The following is a 20,259-nucleotide window of genomic DNA, read 5'->3' as shown; positions in this document are numbered from 1 at the left end:
GTCTGTCTTAGCATTCACCTGAGTGAAACCATTTTCTATACCCTCAAAACAGCTAGAAACTTAGACCCAGCAAGCCTCACAGAGAAGTTGACATATTGGCTCTCTGGAAGAGATTTGGGGGCTTTGCTTCTTGTTGCTAATATAATTCTAATATTTTATAAAATTACCTTTAGGCATGGCAGAAACAAAACGTTTTCTCCACCAAGGTCTGTTCCTGTCTGATTTCTCATCATCGCTATCTTTGCGTTCTTCAGTCTGTAGAAAAAGTTGGATGCTTTATTTGGAGTTGGACAGCAGGAGAAATTACTATGAAAAGGATTTCAGTTTGTCTGTGAAATACAAAAACCACTCTTGTTTGTCTTAAAAGCAAACTGTTCTTATTGCTTCTGAAATATGGAAGTACACCTTTTAAGCACCAGACTATGATCTGCTTGAGGGCAGGCACTATCTCATTACTGTTAATAAATTGAAACCTTAATACAGAGCCTAGCATACAGCAGGCACTCAATAAATACTTAGGGAAGGTGTAAGTGTAATGCAAATAAAGTCTAGAGGGGTAGCAGAGACGACAGCAGTAGTAGCACCAATAAAACTGAGTATGCACTGCGTGACAAATATTGAGTGTAAGGATATATATAGTCCCATTTAAACCTCACAGTCACCTTAGGAGATAAATACTACTATTAAACTTTTTATAGATGAGAAATAAGGGGCTAAAAAAGGTTATCTCCCCATCTTCCCCAAAGTTACATAGTCTGCCTGTAGCATAGCTGGGACTCAAACCCAGATCCAACCAACTTCAGAGTTCTTGTTTTGATCACCAATTATAATGAGTTATTAAGATCACATGTCAAAGAGCAGAAACTGTAATTCCTTTACTGGCCTATCATGTGGCCTCAGACAAATCATTTACTTTCTCAACTCAGAAGGAAACTGTAAGGTTTAAATGAAATTAAATAAAAAATTGCTTGCAGAAAAGTTAAAAGTGTCACAAAAATGCATAATATATTACTACAAAAGCAAAACAGTACAGGTTTCCCATGGACCACAGTTGTGGACAAACTAGATAGACAGATCATCCTTAATCATGACTACTGCCTGTCCTTCCTCTTAGATCTATATATGCCATGTTAATTTCAGATAACCAGACAGCCAGGCAGATAGAACACTAAAGCTGACCACAATCAGCACAATTCTTCGATATGGCCTGTGTCCCATACCTCTCCTCTTGAGGAGTCCTTACTCGGGGATGAAGATGATGAATGAGGTGCAGCCACCAAAGAAGTAGCACCAATGGCTGCAGCTGGAGGGAGTTCTCGTTCTTCGTTCCCTGGACGTCGGTTCCAGCTGGGATCGCTCATAGGTCGCCGGACAGATGAGACTATATCAGAGCTCCTGCTGCGAACTAATCTTTCAGGGTATGAATGCCTTTGCTTGAATGCTTCCATCTCAGCTGGAGTTAAAACATGGGAACCAAAATTTGGCAACCTGGCCTCATTTCCTCCCACAGCTCCTTCCAGGATTGGGGGATCTGGTGGTGGATGCGATGGCCTGGCATAGTGAACCTTTGGCCTTACCACAGCAGAAGCCCCTGGAACAAGAGGAAAAAAAGTTTGCAAATGAGACAGAACTAGGCATTTTAATGCCAAAAAAGGCATTAACAAAGGATTTTGGCTCTGTTCACCTGCCCAGGGTAAGAGTCAAAAAGCTCATTTGACTAGTTTACCTTCATGTGAAGACAGTGGATCAAACATGGCAAGTAGAGACTCTGACTGAGAAGGAGGAGAGGTCAGCTGGTGGGCGCCTAAAACAAACAGGCAAACTGTAAGAAATCAGAACTCATCACTCAGTAAGAGTTCCTACACAGTGAAAAAGGTTCTAGCATTCTTCCAAGGTTTTCCTTTTCTGATCAATAAAACTTGAGGGGCATATCAGGAAAAAAAAAAAAAAAAGAACGTGGGGTGCCTGGGTGGCTTGGTCAGTTAAGCATCCAACTCTGGATTTCAGATCATCATGATCTCATGGTTCGTGAGTTTGAGCCCACTTCAGGCTCTGCCCTGACAGGGAGGAACCTGCTTGGGATTCTCTCTCTGCCCCTCCTTGCTTGCTTGGTCCTCTTTATTCTCTCTCAAAATAAATAAATAAATAAACTAGAAAGAAAGAAAGAGGAAGGAAGGAAGGAAGGAAGGAAGGAAGGAAGGAAGGAAGGAAGGAAGGAAGGAAGGAAGGAAGGAAGGAAGGAAAAGAAAGAAGGAAAGAAAGAAAAGAAAGAAAGAAAGAAAGAAAGAAAGAAAGAAAGAAAGAAAGAAAGAAAGAAAGAAAGAAAGGGAGGGAGGGAGGGAGAAAACAATGCACCTGGGTGGCTCAGTTGGTTAAGTATCTGGCTTTTGATTTCAGCTCAGGGCATGGACTTGCAGTTTGTGAGATCGAGCCTCACGTTGGGCTCTAAGCTGATAGTGCCAAGCCTGCTTGTGATTCTCTCTCTCCCTCTCTCTCTGTGACTCTCCCCTGCTCGTGCACACTTTCAAGTGGAATAAATAAACATTTAGGGGGCACCTGGGTGGCTCAGTTGGTTAAGCATCCAACTTCAGCTCAGGTCATGATCTCACAGTTCGTGAGTTCAGGCCCCAAATCGGGCTTTGTGCTGACGGCTCAGAGCCTGGAGCCTGCTTCGGACTCTGTGTCTCCTTCTCTCTCTGCCCCTCCCCCGCTTGTGCTCTGTCTCTGTCTCTCAAAAATAAATAAACGTTAAAAAAAATTTTTTTAAATAATAAAAAAAAGGAAAAAAAAAGAACCTAATATATTCTGATTACTTCAAAGTCATGGTATGTTTTTATCTACCTACATGGATTTTAATGACATTTAAGTGGTCTAGCATCCACATGTTGATTACTTTTAATGGCCAAACTGTATTATATTTAATGTAAAGAGTAGAGCCAAAAAATGTAAATCACTCAAAATCTTCAGAATGTCACAACTTCCCTGAGTCTCATCTTCCTTCTACCTATAAAAATAAGGGCAGTATTACCTAGAAGGAGTATAAATAGAAAGTTGTAAAATTTGAAATTCTGATATTGCTCTCAGCAAATGACAATTTATAAAAGAACTCATAACAAAAATGAATAATAATACTACATTACACCACAAAACAAACTTGAAGTATTTTCAGCTACAGAGTAAAAATGACTCCTCTAAGCATATGTCTACACAGCCAAAATCAGAAATATTGAAACAGCTAATTAAGTATGCAGAGGCTAAAATTTTTAAATATATAAAAGAAACTATTACTCTAAACTTTTTGAGTCTGAGCTCTTTCATGATAATGAATACTAGTACTTGGATTTTAAGCCTTTTGATTCTTCTTTTGTTCTAGGTCTTATATTCACCTTCCTTTATTAAAATTATAAAAATAGTGTATTGTTATGAAAGGAAGCTTAGAATATCAGTTCTAACATTTTGGTCTTAGGACTCTCTCACATTCTTTTGTTGTTGTTAGGACACTTTGACATTCTTAAAAACTATCACCCCTCAGAGCCTATTTATGTTGCTTGTGCCTATTGATAGTTACCATATCATAAATTACAACTGAAAACAAACATAAATATTTATATATTAATTCATTTAAACATATCCATTAAATGGTAACACAAATAACTCTTTTTTAATGAAAAAGTATTTCCCAAAGTAAAAAACAAGTAGAGTGACACTTTTACATTTTTACGAATTCCTTTAACACGTGGCTTAACAGAACACCTCTGGATTCTCATATGCTTCTACTTTCAATCTGCTGCGGTATGTATTCTGGTTGAAGTATATAAAGCTGGCCTCATGCAGACATGTAGTTGGAAATGGGAAGATATTTTAATATAACAGCCTTTTCAGATAACTGTGGACATTCTTCTGTGCTACCACACCAAATCTTGACAAGGAGTATTTTAAAGGTAAGCTACAATTTGGAATGTGACACCAAATCAATGAACTTTTTGTACTCTGTTACATTAAAATTAGTTGGTCTGTCTTTCTTGCACTTTAAATGATTTTTGTAACATCATGTATTGATCACCTGGAAAATATTGGTTTAATTAGATATATAGATCTTCCACAGGTTGACACATTTCAATACATAATATTAAAAAACCACAATCTTAATAATACCACCAATCTCCCCAGAAAAGTCTTTACGTATCAGAAAGCTGTCAAGGTCATGGAGGTGGATACAAGTTTTCCGAAATTCTGATTTTTATATGAAAGCGTGAATTTTATCATTGGCAATAAAGTCAGTTGTTTTCCTTGAAGTGATAGGCTCACTCTGTTAATTTTTTTTTTTTTTCAACGTTTATTTATTTTTTGGGACAGAGAGAGACAGAGTATGAACGGGGGAGGGGCAGAGAGAGAGGGAGACACAGAATCGGAAACAGGCTCCAGGCTCTGAGCCATCAGCCCAGAGCCTGACGCGGGGCTCGAACTCACGGACCGCGAGATCGTGACCTGGCTGAAGTCGGACGCTTAACCGACTGCGCCACCCAGGCGCCCCATCACTCTGTTAATTTTTAAGAAATGCCTGCCAAACACCCAAATCTGAATAACTACAGTTTTTGTCAGTCATTCTTTCAAGTAAAAATGGTGTTTTGTGAAGAACAAACAAGAAAAGAAACAGCTAGTTAAGCTCACAGCTCCAATAACCATACAAGTGCTTTTCCTTGAGACACTTCACCACATTTCAGAATGCAGGAGAAATGCGTTAGGGGTATTTTATATTTCCTCAGAATTTTAGACAGATGTGTACTCAGGGTTGAGATGTAATTAAATAATTTTTACTGCTTCATGAAAGACACTCTAAGTAAAGCTTTCTAACTAACAGAGTATACAGTGACCACTAACACTTTGCTATCACTGCTCTGCTTCATGCTAAGGCTCCAGCAAATTTACCCACCTTGGCCTGTGCACCATCAGTGTCAATGTCGACACAGAGAAAAGACAACAACCTTTTACTATTATGAAAACAGTTCTGACATCATACCCTGCAGCCCCCAAAAGGGCCTTAAGGGCCCTTAGTGGTCCATGAAGACTATACTCTGAAAATTGCTCATTTACAACAGTAGTTCTCAAATCAGGCTACTTTGTGCCCCAAGGGATCATTTGGCACTATCTGGAGACATTTTTGGTTGTCACAACCAGAGCGGAAGAAGAGGGGTGTTGTGCTCCTGGTAGAGGCCAGAGATGCCACTAAACATCCTATAATGCACAGAACGGGTTTGCGTAACAAAAGAGTTACCTGGCCCCAAATGCCAATAGTGTGGAGGATCAGAAACCTTGGTTCAGAAAAAACAAAGAATTTTTTTATAAAAAAGAAAAAGAATCTAAAAACCCAGTACTCAGAACAAAAAAACTACTGCTAGCATTTTGGTAGTTCTTTCCTGAACTTTCTCCATGATCGGTTTTGTAATGTTTCATTATCTTATATGTGGAAGTTCTTTAGGATAAATTTTCCAAAATTTTCCATGTTATTTCACATGCTTTAGAGGATTTAAAATCCAGTTGCATAAATTCTGAGTGGTTGCATCAAAATGCATGTAGGAATTCTAGTTTCCAATTCTCAGGCTGTTTCTTGTTTTCTGCCGAATCAATGTTATGGACAACACCAGTATAAATGCTATTAGAAGCACAAGACTTTCTGCATACATGGAACTGTTTCCTTACAATTCATTCCTAAAGTGGACTAACTGAACCACATTTAGTTTTGAATTTTCAAGGCCTTCTATCCTGCTGCCAAATCATGCCCCAAAGTGCTAGAACAACTGGTACTATCACCAACAGACACGGAAGACTGCCAATGTCACCCATGAATGGGATTATTTTTAGGTCACTCTCATTTCTACTTCTTACCATGAGTTACTTCATCCATGTCTGGACTAGTGACAGAATCTTTACCCCCAAAATCAGAGCTGCACTCAGATCTCAGGTCTTCAATCTTATTGGGAATATCCTCGGAGGTTGCACTTATGCCTTTAAAATAAATAAATAAAGTAAAAAATAAATAGCAAGAAGAACAAAATAACCACACAAAAAGTATATGAAGTTTGGAGAAATGTAAATACTCTCAAATTTTTTGTGTCCCAGTTTTATACATGTGAGACATTGGGTATCATATCCTTTTTATTGTACTACTGCCTAAATATGTTTACCTTGATTTGTACAACATAATCACAAGTATCATGTGGTATCTAAATACAGTAGCAGAGGCCACCAAGAACAGATAGAATTAGAGAGAGAACACGCACAGACCGTTTGCCAATTACTTCAACAGACTCCATAGAGCCACGTATTAAGTTCTCAGAGATTTAAGGTCCCTCAGAAACAATTCTGTTTCCAGAAAATTCCTCAACTCGTAAATAAAACACCTCTCTCTGTTAGCAATTTTATAAATGGGGAGGTGGGAACACACCTTGCAATCCTTATTCCTTAAAACAAGACAGACATACCCGACACAACACTGAGGCCTGGTGTGCTGGGGCGGGAACTGACCTCCCTGACATCCGTATCATCAGATGTGCTGCCCAGTCCAGAACAGCTCTCCAGTTCTTGTAGACGTTCCTCCTGCTTTAGATCCGGGGCCTCTAAATAGAAGACATGAGGCGCCACATTAGTGATTCTGTTAGTATGCCACAGTTTCAGCTTGTGACCCAGATAAGGAAAGCTACCAGAGCATGAATGAAATCATTGTAAACAGATTTCTAAGTCTGGGCCAGTTAGCACAGCTGATCAGATCGAGTGTTAAAGAAGTTGAGGTTGTGATTTTCATCCCAATATGAGCCAGTCTATCGTGCAAAAGTGAAAACTCCGCCTGCAGATCACTAATCTCATAAAGTATGCTGTTGGTTAACAAGTAAACTCAACAAGAAAATACAGAATAGCTTAGCATTAAACCAACTATTTTCTAAAAAATAACTCCTATGGATGCTCAATAGATGGTAAGCTAATCCTACTGTCTCCTTATCTAAAGGTTAGCATGTCTGAATGCATTAATATTATAAAACACATATCAGAATCACTTAACTATTCTTGAGCCAAGTAGATAACAAAGAATGTAATTCAGACATACAGTTACTTAAATCTGCATTTTGGTAGTTGACATTTCATTGAAAACAAAGATTTATCTTCATAATCAGCAAAACAGAAATGCAATACGTAAGAAAAGAGAAAGTACAAAACACTTTATATGCATTTATGATAATCCTGCACAAAATAATTCTCAGGACTCCAGAGTCTCAATTTCAGTACATTTCAAAAATATACTAGATACCTTTTAAAGAGTCAAGTTCTCCCCAGGATAAATCTAGGCATGCTTACCAGACACCCAACCACTCAGGGTCCAAGTTGTACTGCTATTCCTATTTCGTGACGAGTTAGTGGGAGATACCAAACTCAATGTCCCACACAGAACTCCGGTGAGTTGCTAACAAATGCTTACAAGTAACAGAGTCAAAAAGCACCTGCCATCTTTGCCTATGTCCTGCAACACTGCATTTTTTCTTGATGGACAGAAAATGCCTTAACCTAACTGTCCATTTGAAATTCTTAGCAATGTGATTGCCTCACACTTAACAAAATGTACATGATACAGAAATTAAGATACCTTACATTTAAAACTTCTGTGCAAATCAGAAAGCAAACAATGACGGCATACTAACCTGAGTCACTTGGCAATACCTCTACACTCCAAGCTTCGCTTGTTGTCTCTGATATGGTAGAACCAGTGCAGGGGTCAAGAAGCACTGACCCTGAACCTGGCAGGCACAGTAAACTGCCTAACATGTTCTCTGCTGCTGCACCTGTATAACCAGTGGGGAGCAAAGGGTTAACGAAGATCCTGATGGAAAGAGCAGTGATCATGGAGAAGGACCAAACGCTAAACCAACACATAATCTCTACTCTACCCACAAGAAGGAAGCCAAGGTAAGTGTGATTTCAATCAATAACACCACTAAAATCACAAATTTCCCACTTTGGTCACAAAGGCACATGCTCCTTTTCCTCAGTTTCCTCCTGTTCACCTTGGACTCTTCATAGAGAAAACACACATTAGATCATTTCAGCTAGCTTTCATCTTGGTTTTTTAGCAAATTTTTACATGTGTCCCTAAATACCTAAAATGTACAGTCCTAACAGGGATTAAAACCTCTCAAACAGAGACACTTAACCACAGAAAGGTATACTGGCCAGATACGTTTTCTTCTGGCACATTAGCCACATATTCAGAGCAATAAAATATATTTGCAGGAAAATACACATCTTCTGGAATGCTCACTCCACTGCAAATATAGCTCATTGCTCAAAGAGAGCTTATTGCCAGAAAAAATACTACTTTGGCACCAGAAGCAAAGTAATGCAGAACCAATTAACAAGTCTATTTACACCACTGAAAAATACCAATAGAAAGGACTGAACATTATAATACACCTGTGTTAAAAATACTCAAGTTCAGAATGCTCCACTACTTCTGATTACGCCTAATAAAAGAACAATGCTACTTCAGTGCCTGAAAAAACTTTTGGCAAACGGTTACTGGTAAAAGTTACATTTTTAAAGATACATCGTGAAATAATTACAAATAAAATAATGTCTGGAACTTGCCTAAACAGAACTGGGTTGGGTTGGGGAGAGGATAAAAGGGTAGGGGGTGAGAGAAGAGGTGAAACAAAACCAGCCACCTGTGTCTGTGTAATAGTTGAAAATGAGTGATGTGCACAGAGTTCGTTATTCTCTCTTGTATCTGCCTGAAAGGTTCCATGATTTAAAGAGAAAACGAAGATGGTGCTTATGAGACTGTATGAAACCTTTCAGAGCTCACAAAACGGTATCCTAAAAAGGGTGAATTTTAAAGTATGGACGTTGTACCTCAATAAACTTGGTACTAAAAAAAAGAAAAAAGTAGTTACTCTTTGGAACTGAATTAATCCTTCCGGGAATTTTTTTTTTTTTTTTTTTTTTTAAGTAAGCTCTATGACTTGAACTCATGAACTTGATATCACGAGTCACATGTTTTACTGAATGAGCCAGTCAGGTGCCACATTAAATTCAATTTTTGGAGAATCTCAATATTATATTATTCTGAAAGTTTTGGGGCTATAATCTGTTAAGAATTTCCATCTTCACGTAATGTGCTTAGTCTCAAAAGAATATCCTAAGAATATGTACTATGTCCTGAAAACAAGAAGCTAATTCAGAAGATTAGTTTCTTTTTTGGTGGGGGAGGGGGAGTTAAGTGCAGGCAGGGAAAACACTACCTACATTTAGGCAAAGAAAAAAAATACACAAGTGCCTGGTTACATACACTTTTCTCAGTTCCCCAGTTAGTGCGAACACACACACCATGTCTGTCAGAGGCTGAAGTTCCCACCCATGAAGGGCAGGTGGATATGAATAACTAAATACCAATCTTCCAGAGAAATTTAACAGCAGTTACCTGCAATTTCTTGTAAGCGATCTTCATCAATGTTAGGGTCGAAATCACTTCCTAAGACATCTGTACTCCACGTCTCACTCACTGTTTCTGATATATCTCTATCATCTGTCAGTCCCATCATGTCACGTATTTCAAACTTTCTTAGCTTATCATCAAGATTATCTTGTGTTGTAGCTATCAAAAACAAAATTAAGCATTTTAAAAATGGTAGCACAGCTATAATTTTTTAAATCAACTTTAAAGATACATATTTTATCATTAACACGGAGCATGCAGTACCAAAACACTGAATCAATGCCCTATAAATGTACTCTTTCACTTTCTGAACTTTCAGCAATATGTACCCCCACTTCTGGTAGATTAACTGGGGTAATTTCTGCAGTGTGACTTTGATTAAAAAAAAAAAACAAAAAAAAAAAAACAAAACAGGAAACATTCCCCTCTTTGTCTTTGCAAAGGCCTTGTTACTTGCTTTGGCCAAAAGAGTAAGGAGGAAGTGTGCCAGTTTCAAGGCTAGGCCTTAAAAGTCCTTATAAACTTCTGCTCTCTTTTCACCCTTGCTTCTCCCATGAGAATAAGCTTAAGTTAATCTGCTGGAGGATGAGGGACCACACAAAACACAGTAAAGGTCATCCTAGAGCAGCTCCTCACGGGCCAACTGTCCCCCAGCTAAGATTAGCAGAGCTCCCTACTGGTGACTATAGATACATGAGTTTGCCCAGTCCAAACCAGAACCTCCCAGCTGACCCACAGACCTGAGATCACAAATAAATGTTTATTGTTGTAAAGTCACTAAGTTTTGAGGTGGTTTGGTATGCAGCATTACTCTCGCAATAATCAACTGATAAACCAATACTAAAAAAAAAAAAAAACTTTCGTTTGACTTGAATACATCCACCTGATACTAGTTTTCTCTCTTCCCTTGACTAATGACAAGCAGTCTATAATTTGCCTCAATTTACTTCTTAACCTAGTGTTCACAAAATGTAGACCACCAACCACTTACAAGATCAATCACCTAGAGGGCTTGTTAAAAAAGTGATATTCTTGGGGCGCCTGGGGCTCAGTCGATTAAGCGTCGACTCTTGCTTTCGGCTCAGGTCATGATCTCCTGGTTTGTGAGTTTGAGCCCCACATTGGGTTCTACGCTGGCAGTGCGAAGCCTGCTTGGGATTCTCTCTCTCTCTCTCCCCCTCTCTCTCTCTCTCTCTGCCCCTCTCCTGTTCATGCTCTCTCTCAAAATACATAAACTAAAAAAAAAAAAAAAAAAAAAAAAAAAGGTGATATTCTTTCAACTTCTGTCTTAAGCTACTATTTTAGGTTTCTCTCTTATTTGCAGAAAATTTAAACCTAATTGATACAAGGACAAACTAATTCAGTAAAATTTAACATTACATTTATTCAAGCCACACATATCCCAACTAGCAATGCTCTTTTCCTTTCTAAAAATGGACTGCACCAGGATTTCTGGAAATGAGATATGGGAAATGGCCTTTTTTTTTTTTTTATTTCCCAGGTAATTTCTATGCTCACTCAGGTCTCAGAATCATTGCCACAGACCCAGTTGATCTGCATCAACACTCCTTTGAAGGCCATCAGTGATCTTTTTTTTAAGTTTATTTATTTCTTATTAGAGAGAGAGAGAGAAAGAGAGAATGAACAGGGCAGGGACAGAGACAAAGGGGGAGAGAGAGAATCCCAAACAGGCTCCACAATGCCAGTGCAGAGCCCCAGGTGGGGCTCGATCCCACGAACTGTGAGATCATGACCTGAGCCTAAATCAAGAATCGGATGCATGGGGCGCCTGGGTGGCTCAGTCGGTTAAGCGTCCGACTTTCAGCTCAGGTCACGATCTCGCGGTCTGTGAGTTCGAGCCCCGCGTCAGGCTCTGGGCTGATGGCTCAGAGCCTGTAGCCTGCTTCCGATTCTGTGTCTCCCTCTCTCTCTGCCCCTCCCCCGTTCATGCTCTGTCTCTCTGTCTCAAAAATAAATAAACGTTAAAAAAAAGAATCGGATGCTTGGGGCGCCTGGGTGGCGCAGTCGGTTAAGCGTCCGACTTCAGCCAGGTCACGATCTCGCCGTCCGTGAGTTCGAGCCCCGCGTCAGGCTCTGGGCTGATGGCTCAGAGCCTGAAGCCTGTTTCCGATTCTGTGTCTCCCTCTCTCTCTGCCCCTCCCCCGTTCATGCTCTGTCTCTCTCTGTCCCAAAAATAAATAAACGTTGAAAAAAAAAAAAAATTAAAAAAAAAAAGAATCGGATGCTTAACTGACTGAGCCACCCAGGCTCCCCATGATCTTTAAATGGACAAATCCAAACAACTTTTTCAAACTAATCTTCCTAGAGCACAAAAGGGATCCATCTACTTCTCAGTCCTTACCCCACATTATTCCCCTACTTGCTAGTTCCTGAGTAAGTACTATGGTTTCCCACCTCTATGACTTGCTTATACTACTCTATTCCTTCACCTAGAATGCCCTGTCTTTGGTTTCTGCCAACACAATGCCAGCCAGACTTTAAGGCTAGCATTTTTTCCCCACTAAGCTTTTCCCTACACTTTAAGCCACATGTATCTCTAACTCAGAACTGCTAAAGCACTTTTATGATACTGTTAATTATTTGTGTACCATCCTCTCCCTATCGTAAGTTCCTTAAGCCCTAAGTATTTATCTTCGTATCCTTTAAAATGTCAGTACTACAGAACTAAAATGCCAAATATTATAGAATTCAAGCAATTCATTTTAATTATTCTATGTAATTTAAGCCTAAAAAATTCATTTACCAACCAAACATTTTTAGGAACTCAAAGAACCATGTATAAATGCAGGTTTAACGGTCATTATATAATCAGCTTAAATTTATTCTTTTACTGAACACAGCTTGCCTACATGGAAACACAGTTTATCTCGCAACCAGGTAAATTCTCTGCTACTTGAGCAACTGTGTTCAACTTAACTTTACCTTGCTCATGCTCCAATAGCTGTAGAGCTTCGACTCCATTGCTCCCAGAAGGTCCTGCTCCAAGTTCTGATACAGACTCTCCTTCCAGGTCTAGAGAAGATACCGAATTGGAGCGATTTGAAGGACCTAGAGAAATGTTTCAACTGTGAGTGAGCTTTTTAATACTCATGAGCCACCATGCAACTTTTCATGCCTTGATAACAGACAACAGATTAAGATGCTTTCATTTGTTTTGATTAAGGTGTTTTTAATACTGCATTTGTACCTTAAAAATATAAATGCTCTTTAAGCCAGCAATTGTGCTTCTAAGAATTTATCCTAAGAAAACAATTCAAAAATTCATGTAAGGTCACTTGTTGAAGGGCTTCTTATAATTCTTGAAAAGTGGAAGCAACCTATATGTTTAACCACAGAAGAATGTTTAAGTAAATTATGCCAATTTGAAGTTAAAGAAAAAAAAATTAAAAACCTAGGCTATTTAAGAATGTTAAATTACAAAGAGAAATATCACTGCTATACTGTTAGAGAAAAAATGGTTACAAAAAAACATAAACCTAATTTGGCTATAAATAAACCAAAATGCTGTTACTAATAGAATGGTAAAATTACAGATGATTCCATTTATGTTCTGCATTTTCTAGAATGACTATATACTACCTATTCTGGAAAGTTAGAGAAAAAGAAGTTATTATTTTATGTTTGAAATGATAGTAAACTTGGGCTTTTTTCATTAAAAAAGTTTGTCCTTGTCCATGAAATGATGAATTCTCAATCTTAGCTTTCAACTTTCTATTTTATTCCTACTTCCATTCTATCTTCCTGCTTTATCAAGGTATGAGTGTGTGAATAAAGAAATACAGAACATTAAAAGTATACACAACATCCTGAAATACTAGTGAGTCCATTTATTTCCCACTTAGACATGCATTATCCTGTAAAGGAGCTCTATAAGCATTGGTATATCAATACTACAGAAACTTGGTATTATTCAAGCCTCAATAAAGACATATCTTCTCCATTGTATACGATCAAAGGTCTCTTGCAATCTTTTTTTTTTAATTTTTTTCTTAAAATCTTAATTTATTCTAGAAACAATCTTTATAGCCAACTGTTCAAGATCATTAGAGGAAAACTTCATTACTCTCCCCAGGGAGAGGAACAGATGGTATAATTATAATTTATAAGGCTCCTTTAAAGATCGCAAAACAAAGTATTACTTGAATCACACAACTCTTTGAATGAAGTAACCCTTCACCTTCAGATATTCCTTCCAGATTATCACTGCAGAGGGAAAAGCGCAAGGTTTTATCAGGTTTACCGTGGAGTTTGTTTTCATCGACAGGGACATCTCCTTGTCCTCCATCCGAAAGTTGCATGTTTAGGACCTGAAAAACAAAATGCCTTTGGTTTATCACAACTGAAAGACAGATTACTGATATGAAAACAGACTGCAACAAATGCATATTACGAGATTCTGATCAAGCTTTTAAGTACCCCTAGAATAAAAGTATATCAGTTAAAAAAAACCTGAACCTATGCCTTTCCACCACCCAGTGTCAGAGATTGAACAATCAGGTATCAGTGACTGGTGGGTAGCATCATAAAAATCAAAAGGCTTCGGAATCAGCAGTGGGGTCTGTCTGGTTCTGCCATATACCAACTATGTAATCTTGGGTAAATTTATTTACCCTAAACCTCAGTTTCTTGATTTCTAAAACAGCAATAGTAACAGTATGCATGCCATGGAGTTGTTGAGGGTTAAATAAAAAAATGCACAGAAATCATTTTGCACGGTAAAATCACATTAAATTTGCAGTACATTTTTTCAAAAGTTAAAAAACTAATTCAACAGAAAGAAAACATAGGAACAGACTATCCTGTAGGCATCAGAATTCAATCAGTCTAGTTTGAACCTTGCCTTGATCACCATATACACAGCCACAAAAGTCCATACCAGAAGCTACAGTGTTTTCAGAGCCATCTCTAGCTTAGAGCTGATGGCCTTTTAAAAATGTTTTCTATTTGTTAGATGACTCCCAAATAACATAATTACTTTTCAATCCCCACAAGCCTCGTAACTCAGCTTTATATGTGTATCTTCAACTGAATGAAGAATTGAGGGCTTTGCTGGAAGTCAGCATGTTTTAAGCACACCCGGAACTCAAAATCACAGCCACCGTGCTCCTAGGCTACTGGTAAAACATGAAGGAAGAATAGTATCCTCCCTTGAAAAGGAAAAACAAACAACCGCTCTAGGTGCTTTTGGCCCTGCATTTAAATGAGTAAATTAAAGGGTTTTTAACGACTCTATACATTTACTCTGGTGATGCTTTTAAAGTCATTTAAAAATAGATTTTTTTTCCTACTTGCTGGAAATTAAACGTGGACATAAAACTTTTACATTTTGTATTTTTAAGATAACTTGGATCTTTAAACTCCTAGTGAGCAATGTGTAAAGAATCTTCAGGAAAAATCTATCCAAAGGTCTAGAGAGCGATTTGATTAACGGCAAACAAAAGGCTCCTCCTACCACAGTGGAGAGACTGCCCTGCAAGGGGATACAGGCTGCTGTCCTCGAGGCTGCCAGAACTGTGAGCTGGGGGAAGGCTAACGGGGAGGCAAAGTGCCACAGAGTTCCCTGGCTGAAATTCAGTGGTTGTTTTTCCTCATTCAGCATTCCCCTGGTTCTGGTAAGGCTTTTATTACATTCTGGAGTTCCTAAAAAGTTGATTCTGACAGTTTTTGCCAGCTCATTTGTGTGTGTGTGTGTGTGTGTGTGTGTGTGTGTGTGTGTGTGTGTGGTTTTTGCCAGCTCATTTGTGTGTGTGTGTGTTTGTGTGTGTGGACAGAGTTCTGGAGTTTGACAGAATTCTTTCGTATGGGTCATGCCACAGTTCCAAACACCGCCTTACCAACCACCATCGTCACTTTATCAACCACTATAACTGGTCCCTTTGTCCCAGGCCAGGAATTTTTCTTGACTAATAAGCAGTCACTGTTGAATACAAAATGATGCTTCTTTTATACTTCTTCTTTCCTTTTGCCTCTGTCCCAAGCTCTTCTGTTTACAAATATCTTAAAAGTGATGCCCACACCCCAACTCCATTTCTTCAAAATATTTTACTTTCTTAGTTTTCTTTTCAGTTATCTCTTCCATTTCTTCCTAACCAACCAAAGAACAGAAAATATTTCTAAAGAATGTCTGGCTCTTTAAAGCAGCAATACCACTAGTTTATCATTAAAAAGAAAAGAAAAAAAATTTCCTACAGGTCAATGTCCATACCACAATTTCCCAGCTTCCTATCTCTTCTATACTATTAGGAAAATTCCTCCTGGTGTGGACCTAATCACCAATGACAGTGCTATTGATATGTTAATGTGAAAGGCCCCTGAAGCGTTCATAGGGAATTTGGCATTTAATGCATTCATCAAACACATACTGACTTATACAAGAAACCATTAACTAGAAAAAAGAAGTAAGTTTCTTAACACTGATGGCTATAAGTTAAATGTAACAATACGTTCATACCTCATTTTCCGACATCATCCCTGGAGTGAGCTGGGGACCTGTCCCTAAGGAAATGACCAACACCTCTTCTGGCTGCACTTCCTGGATGGTTTCTTGAGATGACCCTTCATGGTCCATATGTAAGTCCATTAGCACATTGGTGCGGCTTCTACTCCGAGTTGCTAATAAAAAGATTTTCAAATACAATAATTTAGAGAACAAGACAAAACAAAGAAAATGGTACACTAAACACAAAAATATATTTTCTATTAATGTAGGACTTTTGCATATGCACAAAGGGTGGTGAGAATATGAATCAAAACAAAACCCTCCACCTTCCTAGTTCTCTGCTGATAACTAACACAGATCCTCCTTCAAAACTGATAGAAACAGGGGCGCCTGGGTGGACCAGGTCATGATCTCACCGTCTGTGAGTTCACGCCCCGCGTCAGGCTCTGTGCTGACAGTTCAGAGCCTGGAGCCTGCTTCGGATTCTGTGTCTCCCTCTCTTTCTGACCCTCCCCTGTTCATGCTCTGTCTCTGTCTCAAAAAATAAATAAACATTAAAAAAAAATTAAAAAAAAAAAAAAGATTTAAAACAAAACTGATAGAAACTTTGATCTGTGTGCACCTGCCAGGAAGTGACACACAGATGAGCGCACCTGCAGAACAGCAAACACTTCTCTCAACTGAAGACTTGGGGTGACAAAAAAAGCATTACCTTATTTCTTATCAGTGTACCTTCAACTCTTTCTCCTGGAAAATGACTGAACTGCCACAGGTCTCCCATACTAATAACTGAACTTACAATCATTTGAAAATTTCATATAGAGGGGCGCCTGAGTGGCTCAGTCGGTTAAGCGTCTGACTTCGGCTCAGGTCATGATCTCATGGTTCATGAGTTCTAGGCCCACACTGGGCTCTATGCTGACAGCTGGGAGCCTGGAGCCTGGTTCAGATTCTGTGTGTGTGTCTCTCTCTCTGTCCCTCCCCTGTGCTCACTCTCACTCTCGTTCTCTCTCTCTCTCTCTCAAAAATGAATTAACATCAAAAAGAAAATTTCATATAGAAATCTGCTAGCCATATAACATATACTAATTAGACAATCGTTGGCAAAATCAGAATCAGTTTTTGAAAACACATTGATTTTCCTGAAAAGTATTAACTTCTTTTCAAAGATGCAGAAAAAAAGATTTCCCTATGTTTGAATAGAAGTTTCTCCTCTGCTTTATGGAAACATTCTAAATTAGTAAAAAATCTAATTATTTTGGGATTTTTCTTCCTCCTACCTATAAGTACACAAGTAATACTTTTTTCTAAAATAATCTGTCAGGGCGCCTGGGTGGCTGAGTTGGTTGGGCATCTGACTCGTTTTTGGCTCAGGTGATGATCTCTCAGGTTCGTGGGTTCAAGCCGTAGGTAGGGTTCCGCACTGGCAGGGCAGAGCCTGCTTGGGATTCTCTGTCTGTCTGTATCTCTCTCTCTCTCTGCCCCTCCCCTGCTTGCACACACTCTCTCTCTCTCTCTCTCTCAAAATAAATAAACTTAAAAAAAAATACAACAAATAATCCATCCCACACATCTTACAAGAACTTTTAGACACCGAAAGACTTAGTTTGACAATTTCTCTACAAGTTTAAGTCTCCTGTGATAAATTCAATTTTCTTTCAGAGGGCAATAAAATTTGGTACAACTAGAATACTAAACAGAAATTCTATTTCAGTGCAAAATAATCAAAAGTACAGATATAAAGCAAAAACGCTCTGTAGCAACAAGTCTTTCAACCTCACTTTGAATGAAAGTTGACCTACTTGAAGACAGAATTATAAAGAATCCTCTCTACACAATGCTGTAGATGTGTTCATTCATCACTCTTACTTTCAAAATTCAGAGCACACATCAATTTCCCAAAGTGTAACCCAGGTTCACTCCCACCTTTATTTGCTGACCCTCACTCACTGTTTTCTAACGAACTGTGAAATTAAATTCAACTTCATGAACAACTTATGAATCTTAAGCAACAAACTTTATAATTTATAAAAATGCAAGTAATAAAAATCCATATAGCAATTTACATAAAGCAAAAGCAACATGCACACAGAGCACAGTTTCATAAACTATTTCTTAAATGAAAGTTATATAAGAAGAGGAAGAACAGCCTATTACGCACAAAATGGAGTTACTAGAGTAATATGAGCAGTTAGATTAGTGGCTGAGGAATCCCAGACAGTGATGGCTGCTAACTGTTGTCCTGGGTTGCAAAAGCATTAAACAGAAAGAAAATCAACCCTCTGAATAATGGGCACATTTTTTAAAAATATGAAATAAATTCAGTGACCAGGTCATACGACTATACAAAGTATATGGGGCAAACATCTGAATATTTACTTTCCGTTATACCCATATTTAATGACACTTCTAGATGACAAGAAATGAAAGAACTCATATGCAGGAGTGAACAATGGAGGAAAAAAATCTCTGATTTACCAAAAATCATTCATTTCTTGTTAAAAAAGTGCAAATAGGCTATAATATTAAAAATCCCCAAGTGTCAAAAAAAAAAATCACCCAGTGTCAAAATTCATCTTTTTTCTATTTTTAATTCTGAAAACTGACATTTCAGGATGATGAAAGCCAAAGACTTGAAGAATATGATATCATATTCTTGTTGATATTATTCTATTAAATGTAAGATGGATTAATTTTAAGAAACTGACAATTCTTGGGGCGCCTGGGTGGCTCAGTCGGTTAAGCGTCCAACTTCAGCTCAGGTAGTGATCACAGTTCATGAGTTCAAGTCCCACACTGAGCTCTGTGCTGACAGCTCAGAGCCTGGAGCCTGCCTCAGATTCTGTGTCTCCCTCTCTCTGCCCCTACCCTGCTTGCAATCTGTCTCTCTCTCTCAAAAATAAACATTTAAAAAAATTAAAAAGAAATCAACAGTTCGTAACAAATCAGCTCATGGAAGTTTAAAAATGAAATCCCATTCTGTAAAATGTATAAAATAAAGTACCTATTCATGTTTACTAACTTGCTGAGCTCCTCCTCATTTTCATTAAAAAAATGGCACTAAAATACTGCTCTCTTGGCCTAAACACTCTTTCCCTCCCTGTCTTGGCTATTTTGTCTCACTCCCATTCATCCTTCAAGAGAAAGTATTAGCTTCACCTGTTCTAGGATCATCTCCTGACATTATCACCACTTGGACAACATGGGTGCCCCATAAACCTCCATGCATGCTTATCTCCATCAGACACTTAGTATAATGAAGGGAAATGGTCTCCTCTTATTCTCCCCAATAGACTATCAGCAACTAGAGAGTAGCAGCCTATCCTAACGCTCTCTGCATTCCCAGTGTCCAACACAGTGCCCCCAACCCTACCCCGCAGGATAGTGATTATACCTACTCTTTTTGTGGGGACATTTTGCATGATTAAATGAAACTACATCTATAAAGTGCTCATCCAGAGTCTGGTACATGGTAATGCTGAATCAATTTGGGTGAGTGTGTGTACAGATAGATAATTGAAGTTTACTAGGTGAAAAGAACTTAATTAAACCCAATTGTTTTAAATAAGCTTGACTAAATAAAAAGAAACTTTATTTTATAAAATAAAGGTATCTTAGCTCACTTGATAAAATATTATTAACAATATTGGGGGGGCGCCTGGGTGGCTCAGTTGGTTAAACGTCCGACTTCAGCTCAGGTCATGATCTCGCAGTCTGTGAGTTCGAGCCCCGCATTGGGCTCTGTGCTGACAGCTCAGAGCCTGGAGCCTGTTTCGGATTCTGTTTCTCCCTCTCTCTCTGACCCTCCCCCGTTCATGCTCTCTCTCTGTCTCAAAAATAAATAAATGTTAAAAAAAACAAAAACAAAAACAAAAAAACCAATATTGGGGAAATAGTAACTGTGTATTTCCCACTTTACTGACAGAAACTACTAAGTTATTATTTTATTATTTAGAACTTTGAACAAAGGACAGGGCTACATAATCCAAATACTGACTACTTATAACAAATGGCACATCCAGATTTCCAAGAAAAGTTAGTAAAATATAATCAAAGTATACTGTTGGTGGCATGATCTCAATTAATTATGAAAAGTAGGTCTAGATAAAGCTAGAACTTACTCATAAACCATAACTAATTGGTGTAATTTTTATTTTTTTATTTTTTTTATTTATTTTTTTTTTTTAATTTTTTTTTCAACGTTTATTTTTGGGACAGAGAGAGACACAGCATGAACGGGGGAGGGGCAGAGAGAGAGGGAGACACAGAATCGGAAACAGGCTCCAGGCTCTGAGCCATCAGCCCAGAGCCCGACGCG

At 38.4% G+C, this 20,259-nt stretch overlaps 1 protein-coding gene across 8 annotated transcripts in view; it reads right to left on the bottom strand.

The window, feature by feature from the left end:
• GAPVD1 (GTPase activating protein and VPS9 domains 1) overlaps positions 1–20,259 on the bottom strand; it is a 76,389-nt gene that overhangs the window by 18,615 nt on the left and 37,515 nt on the right. For 2 of the 8 annotated variants that reach the window (XM_045470479.1, XM_045470481.1), the window contains exons 8-17: positions 15,954–16,114; positions 13,680–13,809; positions 12,425–12,550; positions 9,467–9,640; positions 7,692–7,832; positions 6,483–6,617; positions 5,887–6,006; positions 1,727–1,804; positions 1,221–1,591; positions 168–255 (exon numbers count right to left, since the gene is read on the bottom strand). In XM_045470479.1, coding sequence (XP_045326435.1) covers positions 168–255; positions 1,221–1,591; positions 1,727–1,804; positions 5,887–6,006; positions 6,483–6,617; positions 7,692–7,832; positions 9,467–9,640; positions 12,425–12,550; positions 13,680–13,809; positions 15,954–16,114 — 1,524 coding nt within the window. Of the gene's footprint in view, positions 1–167; positions 256–1,220; positions 1,592–1,726; positions 1,805–5,886; positions 6,007–6,482; positions 6,618–7,691; positions 7,833–9,466; positions 9,641–12,424; positions 12,551–13,679; positions 13,810–15,953; positions 16,115–20,259 lie in introns of those variants that run through there. The other 6 variants (XM_045470480.1, XM_045470483.1, XM_045470482.1 and 3 more) reach the window with 5 other exon arrangements.

The sequence above is a fragment of the Leopardus geoffroyi genome, chromosome D4, assembly GCF_018350155.1.
Source record: "Leopardus geoffroyi isolate Oge1 chromosome D4, O.geoffroyi_Oge1_pat1.0, whole genome shotgun sequence".
NCBI classification, from domain to species: domain Eukaryota; kingdom Metazoa; phylum Chordata; class Mammalia; order Carnivora; family Felidae; genus Leopardus; species Leopardus geoffroyi.
The sequence above is the reverse complement of the archived record's forward strand: the minus strand, read 5'-3'. Positions and strand labels throughout refer to the sequence as shown.